Below are 17920 nucleotides of genomic sequence, written 5' to 3' on the forward strand. Positions count from 1 at the left end.
GCAACCCTAATCATGTCCAGCCTTCAGTTCAGCTTGATCCATTATTGGAGAAGAGTATTTCCTATATACAGTCTCTTTCATCCATGACTGCAGAAGTGCCACTTGTTATACTGTTTTAAACACAATTTGGATGAGCCTTGAATCACTGTTGAAGTAAGGCGTGTTGTGAGGGCTACCTCAATGAGATTTCCATTGTGTAGAGTAGTCAACGTTATGAGATTTCCATTGTGTAGAGTAGTCAACGTTACTGATCAGGGGCTCTTATGATCAGCTAATACATTTCTATAATGGCATACGAGTCATTAATTAACACATTATAAATGTATTATTTCAGCATTTAAATTTACTAGCCTAAAAGTCAAAGGAAACCTTAATTATAAAATTCAGATTCCAAATAAAACAGGGTTTAGCATTTAGTTTCTAAATAATACAAAGCAAATACTAGAAGTGCGAGGAGGTATTTACACTACCGAGCTAGGCTGCTCCCCCCTGGAACAATTTAAACTAATAAATATAATCTTTTAGAATAAACAGCTAGTTTTCATTGTACTTGCTTTGTAAAATAAATTTTACAAATAAAAATATCCAGAAGTTGTTTATTTGTATAGCAAAGTTAAAAACTTCTGAAGGTGTGCTTGCCCAGCCCTTTAATAATCTGGGACTCCCGGCCGTGCCCTCCCCAAGGTGGCCTCCTGCCCGCATGCACAACCTCCCTTACAACTTTACTGGTAAATAAATACATTTATACTTTAGCTTTACTTTGCTAAACTTAGCGTTTTCCCTATTTTTAAACAATACTTATTTTTATTTAAAAGTAAAACAATAATATTTTCTTTAATACCAAAACAGTACATGTTCTTTTTGGTTTATTTTTATTGTTCAGCCCTACACCAGGATGTCTCACAGCTCCACAGCTATGGTTCCACACTCAGGTAATCACCTTGGGTTCTTTTAACTATTCTTTAATACCTTGATTATTCAGTTAAGCATCTTTGGCAGCAAGTATGCAGTTTTATAGATATGTAAACAAACATTTACACAGCACTTTATAGTACCATGATCTGTGTCTTCATCTGCCTCCCTAACCACTGATTCTCTGACTGGGTCAAACAGCACAGAGTTTCATCCATTCATATCCTTCCTTCCCACGCAACATCCTTCCAACACGTCTCAGTTTGAAATGCTTCTCCTCACATTCAGTCCTGTTGTCAGTGAACTGATTGCTTCAAAAAGAGCGCACAACTGCCTGGTGTTAGTGGTAGAACTGCAGTGCATTTAGCTAGCCACACCTGGGTATAAAACAAAGTTCAAATACACTGTAACCATTAGTTATGTGTGAGGCTCCTGTTTCTCTACCAATAACACTTGGCACTGAGCTTGTTAATTCTGTCATACTTGACTGATACTGCTATTTGGCATAACTCCATTGGCCATCACCATGACAATGTGCCTGCTACTGTATGTGTGACTGTGGAAAAGCTGTGTAACTTTGTCTGACTGGGAAACCACTGAAAATGAGCTATGATGCCCAATGTTTGTTATTTTTGTTGTTCCCTGGTTATTGAACTGCGTAAACAATGAACCCATCACAAGACTGAATCCGAGTGAATAGAGTTTCGATTATCCAGCTCACAGGGTCCTCATTTATAACTGAATTCGAGTGAAAAGTTTCACTCGCACAGTCATTATTTATAACTGAATCCCAGTGAACAGAGTTTCACTAGCAGGGTCATCGTTTGTAACTGAATCAGACTGAATAGAGTTTCACTCGCATGGTCATCATTTATAACTGAATCAGACTGAATCGAGTTTCACTCACAGGGTCATCGTTTATAACTGAATCCCAGTGAACAGAGTTTCACTAGCAGGGTCATCGTTTATAACTGAATCCCAGTGAATAGAGTTTCACTCTCAGGGTCATCGTTTATAACTGAATCCCAGAGAATAGAGTTTCACTCGCAGGGTCATCGTTTATAACTGAATCCCAGTGAATAGAGTTTCACTCTCAGGGTCATCGTTTATAACTGAATCCCAGTGAATAGAGTTTCACTCGCAGGGTCATCGTTTATAACTGAATCCCAGTGAATAGAGTTTCACTCTCAGGGTCATCGTTTATAACTGAATCCCAGAGAATAGAGTTTCACTCGCAGGGTCATCGTTTATAACTGAATCCCAGTGAATAGAGTTTCACTCTCAGGGTCATCGTTTATAACTGAATCCCAGAAAAAAGAGTTTCACTCGCAGGGTCATCGTTTATAACTGAATCCCAGTGAATAGAGTTTCACTCTCAGGGTCATCATTTGTAACTCAATCAGTCTGAATAGAGTTTCACTCGCAGGGTCATCGTTTATAACTGAATCCCAGTGAATAGAGTTTCACTCGCAGGGTCATCGTTTATAACTGAATCCCAGTGAATAGAGTTTCACTCTCAGGGTCATCGTTTGTAACTGAATCAGACTGAATAGAGTTTCACTCTCAGGGTCATCGTTTATAACTGAATCCCAGTGAATAGAGTTTCACTCTCAGGGTCATCGTTTATAACTGAGTCCGAGTGAACAGAGTTTCACTAGCAGGGTCATCGTTTATAACTGAATCCCAGTGAATAGAGTTTCACTCTCAGGGTCATCGTTTGTAACTCAATCAGTCTGAATAGAGTTTCACTCGCAGGGTCATCGTTTATAACTGAATCAGACTGAACAGAGTTTCACTCTCAGGGTCATCGTTTGTAACTCAATCAGTCTGAATAGAGTTTCACTCGCAGGGTCATCGTTTATAACTGAATCAGACTGAACAGAGTTTCACTCTCAGGGTCATCGTTTATAACTGAGTCCGAGTGAACGGAGTTTCACTAGCAGGGTCATCGTTTATAACTGAATCCCAGTGAATAGAGTTTCACTCACAGGGTCATCGTTTATAACTGAATCCCAGTGAACAGAGTTTCGATTATTCCTGGGATCAACTGCTTCTTTGACCTCTGAATGTCTGCACACTTCAGTTCAGACAGGCCATCAGATTACAATGCCTTTTCTACATAATGGAATTAAACCCTGGCATAAGAAGTAGGTGAAGATCCATTGGGATGTGTCACAGGGGGCTGGCACACTGGCTTTGGCTTCAGTGTTATGGTACACACATTCACAGCAAGGTGTTATTGTATATACTGTTACAGCTAAGCCAGCACCATTGCAAAATACAAAATAACTTATTTTCTTGTGTGCATATATTCTCACTAGCTTGTTACTAATTTATTATTACAAATACTATTTTGGTGAAAAGACCCTGATAAAAAAAAAAGATGTCACAAAGTTCTATAATGCTATATTATCTCTTTTTTTTTTTCCAGACTTGGTTTCTGAATGAATTATTCAGCACAGACCCATACAGTCTGTGAGACCATAGAATAGCAAGTAGCTTCTGTGAACACAATTCTTTTTCTTGTGTGTTTTTTTTTTTTTTTTTAAAGTGCAACCTGGAAATGTTATATAAATAAGAAAGCTTCTGTGTTGACAGCCACTCTCTCTTGTACCACAGACCCCATTCTTAGCGATATGCAGGGTGTCAGGTTTTGATTTTCTGTCATTTGAGAGGAACAATTGAACTTTGTGTGCAAGAGCTGTCACAATGGAACCCAGTGCTGCTTCACGGAGGAAGATTTCTGACAACATACAGGGAAAACAGAACAGACATGCAGCTCCAGATCTTCCTTTCCAGTGATATACAGTGCATGATAATTAGCTGTACAATTACAGAAACTTGAGGCTCGGTTCTATGCAATTTCAGCAACAAAAATGTAAATATAATGCAACAATAAAAAATAAATAAAGGTTAGTGTAGAGAACTTGTATTTGTATGTGATATTGTCTTCATTAAACCAACACCCTCCTCTTTCTCTGTGTTTATGCCTCCCTAAAATGAACCTAAAAGGTTAATTCTGGCCCTTGGTAACAGGCCAGAAACCTGGGATTCGCAATTGACTCTGATTTATGTTTCTAGGCTCATATTCATAATGTCACCAAATTGTCTTTTTATCATTTCTGTAATATTGCCAAGATTAGGTATTTTCTATCATTGCCTGATGCTGAGAAGCTAATTCATGCATTTGTGTCATCTAGACTGGATTGCTGTAATGCAACAGGCTAGGCTATGAAATAATGCCTTATTCCGTTTGCAGCTTGTTCAAAATGCAGCTGCTAGTGTGCTAAGTAGAACAAAGAAAAGAGATCACATAACTCCAGAACAAAGAAAAGAGAGCACATAACTCCAGAACAAAGAAAACAGAGCACAAAACTACAGAACAGAGATAGCACATAACTACAGAACAGAGATAGCACATAACTACAGAACAGAGAGCGCACATAACTCCAGTACTGGCTGCTATTTTGCTGCTGACTTATAACGTGCTCCATGGTCTGGCTCCTGATCTAAAAGAGTTTATGTCCCCAAATGCAACTATCCGTGCTGTACAGGGTACAGAGCTCCTGTCCCCATGTGCACCTCTCCATGCTGTACAGGGTACAGAGCTCCTGTCCCCATGTGCACCTAGCTGTGCTGTACAGGGTAGAGCGCCTGTGCCCATGTGCACCTCTCTGTGCTGTACAGGGTACAGAGCTCCTGTCCCCATATGCACCTCTCCGTGCTGTACAGGGTACAGAGCTCCTGTCCCCATGTGCACCTAGCTGTGCTGTACAGGGTAGAGCGCCTGTCCCCATGTGCACCTCTCTGTGCTGTATAGGGTAAAGAGCTCCTGTCCCCATGTGCACCTAGCTATGCTCTAAGGTCAGCCTATTCTGGCCTTCTAGCTATTCCATAGACTAAGTCAAGGTTAAAAACTCGTTTTTTATATTACCTTCTGAATCCTGATTTTATGAATCAATCTATTAATACTGTAATTTTACTCCTCTTTTTATACATTTTATTGTATGTTTTTATTTCACTGCATTTTTTTATGCTTTTAATTATTGAGTTGTTGCTTAATAACTGCTATGTTACTCCTCTCTGTCAATCTTACAGATTTTTCTGTACTCTGTGCTCAATTATATAGTATTCTTGTTGTTGATTTGATTGTAGTGTAAAACACTTTGGGACACTTTGTGTGAAAGGAGCTTTATAAATAAATAAACTTTAAACTTTAACAATTTAAACAAGCACCTTGTCCCGCTGTTGCATTGAGGATACTGAATATTTCCATGTAGAAAATGGAATTCCTGCTTCACAGCAAGTTATTCCCATAAGAAGACAGCACCCAGACAATTCAAGTGAAGCCCCTATAAAGTCTATGTAACAGGAATCTAAAGGGCCATTCCATCCAAAAGCTGCATTTATAACAGACAACTGCAAAGTCTGATGAACTACTTTGCATCTCAAAAATATTGGCTTGTTATTAGCCTAATATCATTAACTTACCAGTATAACAAACACGCTATGTTCATCTTTTGTTTTAATTCAGTTTAATTAGTCTTTGTTGGTATGAAATGCTTATTTTCCAGCAACACATGTCTACTGAACTCCAACACTCAGTAGCATTACTAGATATCTCTGCATTTCTGTTTGTGATCAGCAATACCAATGACAAATGGATTTCCAAGGTTACCAGATCAAAAGTGTTTTAAAAAGATGTAACATGAAAGGAAAAGTCATTCCCTGAATCATATCACAGAGGCATTGAAATCTGAAAACATGTGAACAATAATTACGTTGCTATACAATAAAACATACCATTGCATTGCTGAAAAAATAATACTTTATGTGTGGTGTGTGCCTTCTTTGTGTTTGAATTGAAAGTGGTCTCGAGGAGTCGAATGGGTCAAAGTTCAAGTATATTTTCCTCTAGACGAATTATGACATTTTGATGTCACAAATGTGCTATTATGCCTTTTTTCTTGAATGGCTCAGGATGCAAACATAGCCTTCATTCATGTACTATACTGTATATATACCAGTAAAAAGAAAACCTTCAAAGGAAATAACAAATTCTACCAAATAACCTTTGACTGCCAGCAATTGATCTCACACAATGCACCAGTGAACCTCCATCAGCAAACAGTCGCCAACAAATCAGAGCCACTGGCCATCCCTGACACAGCAAGTGCTCTTTGGTTAGAGTGCAGGGGTGCAGTTAGCAGAGCTTCAGCACCATTGCAACAGCCCACTTTCAACTCGGCTCCAACAGCTTGTTTTTTTGGTGGGCTTTCTGGGTGTAAGACACATTGTCAAATCAGTCCCATATAGAAAATGGAAGTCTTGCTTCAAATTGTCAATGCTAAAACTCAGAGCCATTGCTGCACGTGTTCGGTTATGACAATAATCTACTGCCTGAAGCACCTGCAAATGACATGTGAAGATTAGATATCTCCTTGTAATCAATTTCTGAGAGCATTCAGCAACTGTCTTCTTCGGCTATACACAAACATTGGATAGCAAAATATTGTAAGGCTTCTCATTTAGTACATCTTTTCTAACCTATATTATATAACTAAACTCAGTAATATATGCATTGTCTTTGCCTTAGTCTTTACCGGGACCTAGTGAGATTCCCACTGATGCAAGTGTTTATTATCACTTACATTCAAACAATGGCAGCGAGGGGCTAATAAGATTTATGCTGAGATTTATTTTTGGCCCACAGAGACACTGCAGCTGAATCTGCACATCCAGACTAAAAAGAATGTTTTTTTCTGATTCTAACAACATTATAACATGTTTGCACTTATTAATATTATAATTACTAACCTGTATTACTTAAAATCTAATGGTGACTTTGCTGATTTGTAGACTGATTTGGAATGACTGCAATGGAATTACACACACACGCACACACACACACACACACACACACACACACACACACACACACACACACACACACACACACACACACACACACACACACACACACACAGATACAGTGCCTTGCAAAAGTATTCTGACCAATTCTCTCATATTACTGAATTACAAATGGCACACTGAAATTTCGTTCTGTTCGATATTTTATTTTAAAATACTTAAACTCAAAATCAATTATTGTAAGGTGACATTGGTTTTATGTTGGGAAATATTTTTAAGAAAAATAAAAAACTGAAATATCTTGCTTGTATAAGTATTCAACCCCCACACATTAATATTTGGTAGAGCCACCTTTCGCTGCAATAACAGCTTTAAGTCTTTTGGGGTAAGTATGTACCAGCTTTGCACACAGTGTCGGAGTGATTTTGGCCCATTCTTCTTGGCAGATTTGCTCCAGGTTGTTCAGGTTGGTTGGACAACGTTTGTGGACCACAATTTTCAAATAGTGCCACAGATTCTCAATGGTATTGAGATCAGGACTTTGACTGGGCCACTGTAGGACATTCACATTTTTGTTCTTGAGCCACTCCAATGTTTCACTGGCCTTGTGCTTGGGATCATTGTCCTGCTGAAAGGTGAATTTCCTCCCAGGCTTCAGTTTTTTAGCACACTGAAGAAGATTCTCTTGCAGTATTTTCCTGTATTTTGCTCCATCCATTCTTCCTTCAATTGTAACAAGGTGCCCAGTCCCTGCTGATGAGAAGCATCCCCACAGCATGATGCTGCCACCACCATACTTCACTGTAGGGATGGTGTGTCTTGAGGCATGGGCAGTGTTAGGTTTGCGCCACGCATAACGCTTTGAGTTTTGGCCAAAAAGCTCTATCTTGGTCTCATCTGACCACAAAACCTTTTCCCACGTCGCAGCTGGGTCACTGTCATGCTTTCTGGCAAACTCCAGACGTGCTTTCAGATGGTACTTTTTGAGTAACGGCTTCTTTCTTGCCACCCTCCTATACAGGCCAGTGTTATGCAGAGCTCTTGATATGGTTGACTGGTGCACCATTACTCCACTCCCAGCCACTAAACTCTGTAGCTCCTTCAAAGTGATTGTTGGCCTCTCTGTGGCTTCTCTCACAAGTCTCCTTCTTGTTTGAGCACTGAGTTTTGAGGGACGGCCTTTTCTTGGCAGTGCCTGGGTGGTGTGATTCAGCTTCCACTTCCTGATTATTGATCCAACTGTGCTCACTGGGATATCCAAACACTTGGATATTATTTTGTACCCTTTCCCTAATCTATACATTTGTATTACTTTATCTCTAACTTCTGTAGAATGCTCTTTGGTCTTCATTTTCCTTCAGATTCACAGCCTTACCAATGATCCTGGTGGAGGCCAATGGTAAGGTAATTAAGAACATAAGAAAGTTTACAAACGAGAGGAGGCCATTCGGCCCATCTTGCTCGTTTGGTTGTTAGTAGCTTATTGATCCCAAAATCTCATCAAGCAGCTTCTTGAAGGATCCCAGGGTGTCAGCTTCAACAATATTACTGGGGAGTTGATTCCAGACCCTCACAATTCTCTGTGTAAAAAAGTGTCTCCTATTTTCTGTTCTGAATGCCCCTTTTTCTAAACTCCATTTGTGACCCCTGGTCCTTGTTTCTTTTTTCAGGCTGAAAAAGTCCCTTGGGTCGACACTGTCAATACCTTTTAGAATTTTGAATGCTTGAATTAGGTCGCCACGTAGTCTTCTTTGTTCAAGACTGAACAGATTCAATTCTTTTAGCCTGTCTGCATATGACATGCCTTTTAAGCCTGGAATAATTCTGGTCGCTCTTCTTTGCACTCTTTCTAGAGCAGCAATATCTTTTTTATAGCGAGGTGACCAGAACTGCACACAATATTCAAGATGAGGTCTTACAAGTGCATTGTACAGTTTTAACATTACTTCCCTTGATTTAAATTCAACACTTTTCACAATGTATCCGAGTATCTTGTTAGCCTTTTTTATAGCTTCCTCACATTGCCTAGATGAAGACATTTCTGAGTCAACAAAAACTCCTAGGTCTTTTTCATAGATTCCTTCTCCAATTTCAATATCTCCCATATGATATTTATAATGTACATTTTTATTTCCTGCGTGCAGTACCTTACACTTTTCTCTATTAAATGTCATTTGCCATGTATCTGCCCAGTTCTGAATCTTGTCTAGATCATTTTGAATGACCTTTGCTGCTACAACAGTGTTTGCCACTCCTCCTACTTTTGTGTCGTCTGCAAATTTAACAAGTTTGCTTACTATACCAGAATCTAAATCATTAATGTAGATTAGGAATAGCAGAGGACCTAATACTGATCCCTGTGGTACACCACTGGTTACCACACTCCATTCTGAGGTTTTTCCTCTAATCAGTACTTTCTGTTTTGTGTCCTCGTTATGGCAATTTCTTTCATCGGTGCAAACTGGGAGCTTCTACAGCACAAGGGTTGAATACTTATGCAAGCAAGATATTTCAGTCTTTTATTTTTCTTAAAAATATTTCCCAACATAAAACCAATGTCACCTTACAATAATTGATTGAGTTTCAGTGTTTAAAAATAAAATATCGAACAGAACGAAATTTCAATGTACCATATGTAATTCAGTAATATGAGAGAACTGGTCAGGGGTCTGAATACTTTTGCAAGCCACTGTATATATACATCCCTCAGACTACTAACTTCTGGCACTGAGGCACGTACACCCACAGACACACGAATCACATAGATGGGTCAGGAAGCTGAGGAACTAGACAGGCAGATGCACTATTTTGCCGTTGGCTTCACTTTGTTAGTCAAGCCTGCAGAGTTCTTGTGCAGCCATTGACGCTTCCCACCCCAGAGGACAATACTGCATGGTGCTAGTCTCGCAGCCTGATTAATGTATGTGAGGGGTCTGTCTTCTCAAGCGCTCCCAGTGCTACAGGTGGAGGAGGGGCTACAGCATGTATCAGAGGTACAGAGTGAAACAAATGCCTGTAAGAATAATTAAAACTGACAAGGTGTTTAATGATGTGTCTCAAGGGGCAAGAGGGATGTTCATCTGATACTGAGAACTTTGTGCAGAAGAAATTGGGAAAATATATCTGTACAACAGATCTGTTTTCAGATGAGATGCTACTGCCCTATAGTCCTTTACCTCTTAAACAACACCATGCATTGACTGGTTGACAAATGATCGTCCACTCTTAACGTAACTGCAACCTCCTGACTTTATCAGCACAAGCCCAATGTTGAGTAGTTATTGCAATCAGTAGTGACTGACCTCATGTCAGGTCTTAGGTAAGCTAATGTGTACAGCTGACCCTCGGTGTGTTAGAGTCGTGCAAAACAGAATCAGGTCATGCATGGGTTATGAATTCCATGATGTGTTTAGAATGCTACTGCCAACCCCTGCCCCTTCCTTTCAAATGACTTAGGGCTAATACTCGTCAGCTGATTGTCTTTCCTGTGAGCTTAGTTATCTGTTGCTCTGGTTGTCTCAGAGGGACGGAATGATTTCTTACTGCTTAACCTGGGCATTGGATTTTAATAATGATGCTTTGTAACCAATAAAGTGTTCTACTATTAGAGCGCAAGGGAGGGAAGCCAAAAATACAATTACCCTTAATGAGACTATAGTGCTACATCCCAAAGGATCACTCCTGCTGGAGGACAGGGCTCCCCAAACAGGAGGAAAGAGGCTTTTTATATAGCCGGGGACCGGCATGCAGTGTGTGCTACTTTACAAGCACAACACTGCTGTGCATTGCATCTTATTACTACAGGCTTATCTGAAGTGAACACACCCTCTCTCTCTCTCAGACACACACACACACACACACACACACACACACACACACACACACACACGTTTAACAATACATACAAACATATTAGTGTTGCCTAATATATGGGTTTATATACTAGAATGTATTGTAGATACAAAATATATACTGTTTGCATGACATAATATAGTTTGTCAATATATTGCAAATCGGCACCCACAGCACCATACCAGCAATATATCACACAACGACTGCACACCCTGTCACACGATATGTATCACATACATGATCCAGTATTGTTAAAATAAATGACAAACAGCAGTTCTGTGTATTCTATTCTTCACGGTATTGACTGCAGAATATATATACAAAATATCAGTCAGGCCAATCAAGCTCCTTATTTTCTGATGAAATTATTCAAAGAAGAAAGATTGTGCATGTTAAGGAACACAGGTGGCTGGTTTCACATACCCTGATTAGCAGTAATCTTAGTAAGGGCCTGGTCACAAGATCCATAGAACAAGCTGCTGGAAAGGTTTGTCTTCTATTTTGGAGAGGGCTTGCAGGGGAAACAGTGCATAGTAACACATAATAATGATAACACATTGAAATGCACAGCTTATTGTAATCACAGAAAAATACATTATGTTTTAGCATAGAACAGTCCAGTGTTGGACTGCTGCCCCCTGGTAAGCTCTTTGATGACTTATTTATATTACTTCTCTATCAGATCTTTGAACAGCAGCATCAGCACCAAAAACACACAGGGACCTAAATTGAAAATGTTTTTAATAAAAGGCTTTTTTTTCCCCCTGATCCAGAGAGATTGGCCTTCTCTGTGACAGAAGGTGCCTTTTGTTCTGGTCCTGTCACATTACAATCCTTACCAGTTGTGGAAAGATCAGAAGAAAACAGACTAACAGTTGACGTGCCAATCTGCTTCTTCCACCTTCGTGACTGCACAGCCGCTGCAGAGAGAACATAGCAATACAATGGATGTGGTGGAGGCAATTAGGCTGAGCTCTTTGATCCATCCATCTTGCATGCTTCTCTTGTTCTATTTATGTTGCAGTACAATGACTATTCAAAAGCTGCCTGGAATAGAATTCCTTTTATTCTACAAAGTAAATTGTTGCATTCCGTATGCAAACTGCTACTACCTTGAAACTTTTTTATTTTTATTTTTATTTTTTTAGATTTTTAATTGGGTAAAATGCTTTGTTGACAAAATACCCATTTCACGTGTTCATAGTGAAAATGCAATTATAATTGAAATAACGGTTTATTTCTCAGGGTAATCAGGCTACCGTATTACTGCTCAGAAGGGTTTGAGAATTCAATTCTACATTGTTATTTTACAACGGAGTAACAGACTATTTGGGGTCGTTCACACCTTGTTCGTTTGGAGAGGATAATTCACACTCAAGTGCAGGTGTGAAATGTCCAAAACATTCGTTTCGCATAAGAGTGCACACCAAAGAAGAGGGCTAGGGTTCACCTGAAAGGGTGGTCTCGGCTTGACTGAAGCGGAACTATAATGCGTTTCCCCATCAAATTCGGCCAGTTTGAAAGCAATCACGTTAGAATTCACAATGCTACAGAAACCGAACCAACTGGCGGTGTTATTAAAATAAATACTACGTTATTAAAAGAAAGTAGGCATAATGTATATAAGTGTACTTTATATATATATATATATATATATATATATATATATATATATATATATATATATATATATAGTAGCAGAAGAAAGTGTTGGAACCCTTCATTTGAAACAATTATTCACTAATGTATTATTTATTTTGTTTAGTAAATACTGTGTATTTATTACTGATTTAACAATGATATGTGTTTGAAGTTTGAAGTAGTAGCAGCCCCTGTCTTAACTGAAATAATTTACCTGCAATCTCTACAGTATTGGCCAGCATGAATGAATGTTAAAAAAACTTCAAAAACATAGCATTTCTAAATAGGTATAGCTTAATACCCAATGTTTATTAAACTAAAAACATCAGAGAATAACATTGTTTCCAATGCTCATTTTATCTTCCCATGTAACTGTATATATTATAATCATTATTTGTACATTCTTATTTTTCCGTTACATGTATAAATAGATTGATCTCTTACATATTTGGTCTTTGGACAACTTTTTTCTGCGTTAGTGTCATTACAATACAATCATATTGAGACGAGAAAGGCTGATAAACAGGAACTGATAGGGACTGCTTACAACTCACCGATGTCGGGATAATGCCACTGGCAATGTAACAGGCAACAGAAATTGAAAAAAAAAGCGTTCCTCCTCATTTGTCGCCTTTGAAAACGTCTCCTCAACAATATTAATTATCCATCTTTCGTGCTGACAGTGTGTCTGCAGATGTCGAATAAACAGACTGTACGTACAAAGCACTGATATCGCAAGCCTTGCACGGGTCGAAACCTCCATGTTTAGTAACGAACATCTGTCTGGGCATAAACAGGAAGATATCATTTTGGTGACGTGCACAAATCCATGTTCACAAAAAACTGCAGTGTGAAAAGAAAACGCGTTCTGCTGCGATTACAGTTGAGAAGGCGAACTTGAACTCGCTTGGAGGAACAATGCAGTTCGTTTGAGATCTTCTGGTGCAACACCAATCAAAGCAAAATTGCAACATTTTAGTTTGTTTGCAAGTGAATTCTAAATCAGATTTTCATAAAAGAACTAGGTATAAAAGGGCCCTTTGTGTGAAAATCACATGATCTCCTTGAAGTGAATGCTGAGAAGTTCTATAGCCATGGAGAAAAAATATGAAGAAAGTCTTGTTTTTGTGTGCTGCAATACTGTGGTGTTTTGCAATAAACTTTTCGTGATTATTATTTTTTTTTTGTATTATTATTTTGCCCAGCACTGTTCAGCAGTGCGATGAAATCCCTTTTCTTTCAGTCGATCGGAAAAGGCGTGTGTGTTTTGTGCGTATTGTCCAGCAGCATTTGGATGTGAGTATCTGCCAATACTTCCATGCGCGCTTCTGTTTCTTCGGGACTCCACAACATCCCCGTTTGCCATTTTTGCTATTATTTACCGTGCAACAACCGTTTCCGCTTCTGACTACGCAGTTTCATTGACACTTTAGTACACTTGACGTTTGCACTGAACTGAGTACATTTTTCTTTCACACTGTAGCAAAAATAAGTGAACCGTACCAAGGTGGTCTCAGAATGGTTCTTTTTAATCGAACCCGGGAACGTTTAGAGCTTTCACACTTAAGACCCAATGTCCGTACTCGGAAACGGAATATCACGGGGAACCGTGCCAGTGTGAGTGCGCCCTAAGACAGGCACTATCGCTGTATGAATTGTGCATAACGCAATTCATCACAGCATCACCTGCAAACCGCACTATGTGAGGGGTCAAAGTGGAACCAACATCTTGTTAAGTCACAATTTTGAATATCTAATTGTTGGTGCATAGTCAACTCAGGTTTTCAAAAACTCTGTCATAGACAATAACACAGGAGAATAACAATTAACTGTTATCTTTCTGTGAAAAAAATGTATGCGTTGCAACCTAGGTGCAGTATAGTTACATTAACTATACAAATAAAACCTGCTGTGTGGTTTTGATTTTTAAAAAGTGCATAAGATAATGGAAATATAAAATAACTGAAGTACCCCCAACATATTCACTGCTGTGTATGAGGTTGCTGCAATACACCTCCGGTTAGCACTATGTGACTAGGAAGCAATTGTTAAATATGCCAGTACTTTGTTTAACTGCAGGGCGCACTAATATGTCTTTAGATGCGAAGGAGGACGGGCCAGTACGCCGAAGCATGCAGGATTACTATGCAGTGTCTCTGGCGCCCTCCTCCGTAGAACAGAGACGGGAAACCTCTAGATTTCCCTACTCCCGCGCAGATTCCCAACTAGAAAAAATAGCCTAATTTACAGAGCTGTAAAATCAAAAGCAAATATAAAAATCGTTATTTAAACATGAGATATATGTCCACCTGTGTGCACTATAAAATTTGTTATATACCATTTAAACGGAAAAGTCATGGATGAGAAAGAAACCGTGCGTACTGTGCTTCCCGTAGTTTATGTGCTTCCCTAGTCTATGTGTACATATTAGAAGATGGGCTAGATTAGCCGCTTGGTGGTCATGTGCCCAGATAGGCGTGAAACATCTGGGTATTACTGCTGTAGGCTGATTACGGTCTTGTAAGGTTTACAATAAACAAACGATACCCAACGCGCTGAATAGAGTTCCAGGAAAATCAGTTGCAAAATCTGAATCCTCCGCATTGTCTGTTCTGTATGTCTGCTGCGTGCCTTCTTCTGATAGGAGTTGGTCTCTATTGCATCGAACTATAGAATACACTGTAATTTCTTATAATAATAATAATAATAATAATAATAATAATAATAATAATAATAATAATAAAAACATATCCCTGCTTTTGGACTGTGTAGTGACATTCCTCAGATAAATTGCCCGGTTAATCTCCTGTAGGTACAGTCTACAGAGGCACATCTATAGAGGTACTGCAGAGCTTTGACTTGAAAACGAAATTCTAGCAACTGTAAAACACGGAGGGATTGAAGAAAGAAGCATTCGTCATTTCTTATGGGCTAAACACAATAAATACATACAAATAAAAAGAAAAAAAAACTAAAAAGAAAAAAAACGTATTTTTACAGTAAATCTGCCCTAACATTGACTTAATAACACTGTATTTATAGACTCATTCTAGTGTATATTCCCGTATTACTAAAGGTACATACTTTTTAAAGCATTTTACACTAATATGGAACAACTTTCACCGTAATTAAAATTTGTGAAAATATTAAAGTAAATTAACCATACAATACGTTTTTTTTTTTTTTTTTTTATTATTATTTTTTTACAGTGTGCATAATTACGCATGCCTGAAATGAAGAACATACAGTACTTTACCTTCTTTTAGTAAATGCGAGTAGATGACCCAGAGGAGGAACAGGCAGCAGAGAGAAGCTCCGGTGCCCGCAAACAGTGCTCTCAAGCCGGCTTGCATTCTCACCAGAACCCGGTGGGGTAATCCTTTAGGAGCCACGATCCCAAAGAACCCCCCAACAGTATCAACCAGATAGTTGCAAGTTATCCACGCAGCAAGCAGATCCGCTCAGATCAGCGGGAAATGTGTCGTCATTCATTCGCACTCCTCTTTAAAAACAAATCCTGGTTTAAAGTTGTTTTTGTCGTTTTTATAGTTCTTTTTCTCTCTCTCTCATCGGCTCATGTGTGCACATACAGCAGGGAATTCCATTTCCTTTGCAATTACTGTAGCCCGATTGTTATCGCCCTTATATGTCCCGACTAAACATGTTGTAACTTTCCAGTCTTGCTTGAGATAAACCGTTAAAACCGTCACAACAGTGCTGCATACAATTGGTGTTAAGATTTGAGCTGCACACAGAATCGATCTGCAACAATGCTGAGGGATACCTTGGAGCGGGTCTTACACGTTTAGCGTTGTTCTTTCCTCGTCGTGCCACAGACATGCTGCTCTGAACCCCCTCGTTTTTCTTCCTCCAGTTATTGTTCACAGTTTCTGAATGAGTCTCTGGGATCCCCGTATCTTCGTGCACCGCCTTTTAACCAAAAAATCAAAACAACAACAATAACACACTTTAACAACTGTTTGAAAAAGAAAGTTACTCTATTATTATTATTATTATTATTATTATTATTATATTATTATTATTATTATTATTATTATTATTATTATTATTATTATTATTTACGATATAGTAGATAATATTTAAATGTCTCTACTGTTGTGCTTTCGGATAGATGTTTTAACAAAAAACAGACATAAGAAATCACCTTATTATTATTGGTAATCTGTTCTTCATTCTCCCACTATTATTGTACTTGAGATCCACATTATATTGCGTTTAGCATGGATCTTTACATACAGTACACCACGCAGAGCACCTTCTGAGGCTACCCGTTCCAAAGCGGACGTGTTTCAATGTCTTCAGAATGTATGCTTATTTTACATGGATATATCTGGGTATACTCAAAAAAGACAGTTGTGCATCTGTACAGACTGTACAGTGAGTGCAGCATTATTATTATTATTATTATTATTATTATTATTATTATTATTATTATTATTATTATTATAAAATAATTCATCTTAAACATTAAAATAAAGTTGCACTGTGGAGGCTGAAGTTGTCTCATAACTTCCCAGGCTCGGTGTTGCAGCCTGTAGTTGAAATGCAACAGGGGCTCCAGAAAACTCTTTATTCAGTTACGATCAGTTGCAGGCTATGCAATATTAATAACATACAGATTGCATGATATAGAAGATTGTACGAGTGTCTACAATACACAGGAATTATCGGCTAACATAAACATCTTAAAATAATGCTAAAATCTTGTTTTCGTTTTATTTACATACATACATACATACATACATACATACATACATACATACATACATACATACATACATACATACATACATACAGTTAAACTCAAATAACATAAATCTATCAAGTATCGAACTCATTTAGTCTTCATCCGGTAGCAGCCGTGTTCATTCTGAATGAACGCTGGGCAGCGTTTACAAAAGTATACGTTTACCTTGATTCCATGTCAGTTTCAGTATTCTACCCTGCGTTCTTCCCCAGGTCGTTTTCTTTGTGATCAACCTCTGTAGCCCAACTTAAGTAGTCTTATATAGGAGCCCACAGCCTGACTTTCTTTCCTCTGCGACGGGCAAGAAGTGAACTGTGCTTCAATCCTTCTGCGTCAGGGACGGTCTCCAGCAGGAGCCAGTGGTATCGATCCCTTTCTGTAATTATCCACTCCTAGAACTGCGTCCAATTAACCCTGTCAAGGCTGCCACTGGATTAGACTGCGCCACAGACGAGCTGAGCTGCTGAGGAAACGCTCTGCAGACGCGCTCTGCTCCAGAGCTGGGAAACCTCCACATCTGCAATGATTGCAAGGAAATAAATAATGAATCGAGCCTGCGCTGCGGTATTCAAGACAGCAGACACGCACGGAGCATCTTCTTCCGTCCACTCACAATGGTTGAAGATAAAGTCGCACAAAAATATTTAAAATATAACAAGGACCAGCATGACACCTAATGCAACAACTGTCACACAGCACAACGTAATGTGTTTATATATATATATATATATATATATATATATATATATATATATATATATATATATATATATATATATATATATATATATATATATTTTTGATACAGATAACTACAGAGCAGATGATATATTATGCTACTCGTCTGCTTACAGGATACATGTGTGTGTGTGTGTG

General features: G+C 38.6%; 1 protein-coding gene across 1 annotated transcript in view; it reads right to left on the reverse strand.

Annotated features, from left to right (window-relative positions):
- LOC121299565 (chemokine-like protein TAFA-5) overlaps positions 1-17592 on the reverse strand; it is a 111167-nt gene extending 93575 nt beyond the window's left edge. The window contains exons 1-2 of the mRNA XM_041227353.1: positions 17210-17592; positions 15533-16206 (exon numbers count right to left, since the gene is read on the reverse strand). Coding sequence (XP_041083287.1) covers positions 15533-15629 — 97 coding nt within the window. The 5' untranslated portion in view covers positions 15630-16206; positions 17210-17592. The remainder of the gene's footprint in view (positions 1-15532; positions 16207-17209) is intronic.
- Positions 17593-17920: the final 328 nt, after the last annotated feature.

Source organism: Polyodon spathula, chromosome 25, assembly GCF_017654505.1.
Source record: "Polyodon spathula isolate WHYD16114869_AA chromosome 25, ASM1765450v1, whole genome shotgun sequence".
Lineage (NCBI taxonomy): Eukaryota > Metazoa > Chordata > Actinopteri > Acipenseriformes > Polyodontidae > Polyodon > Polyodon spathula.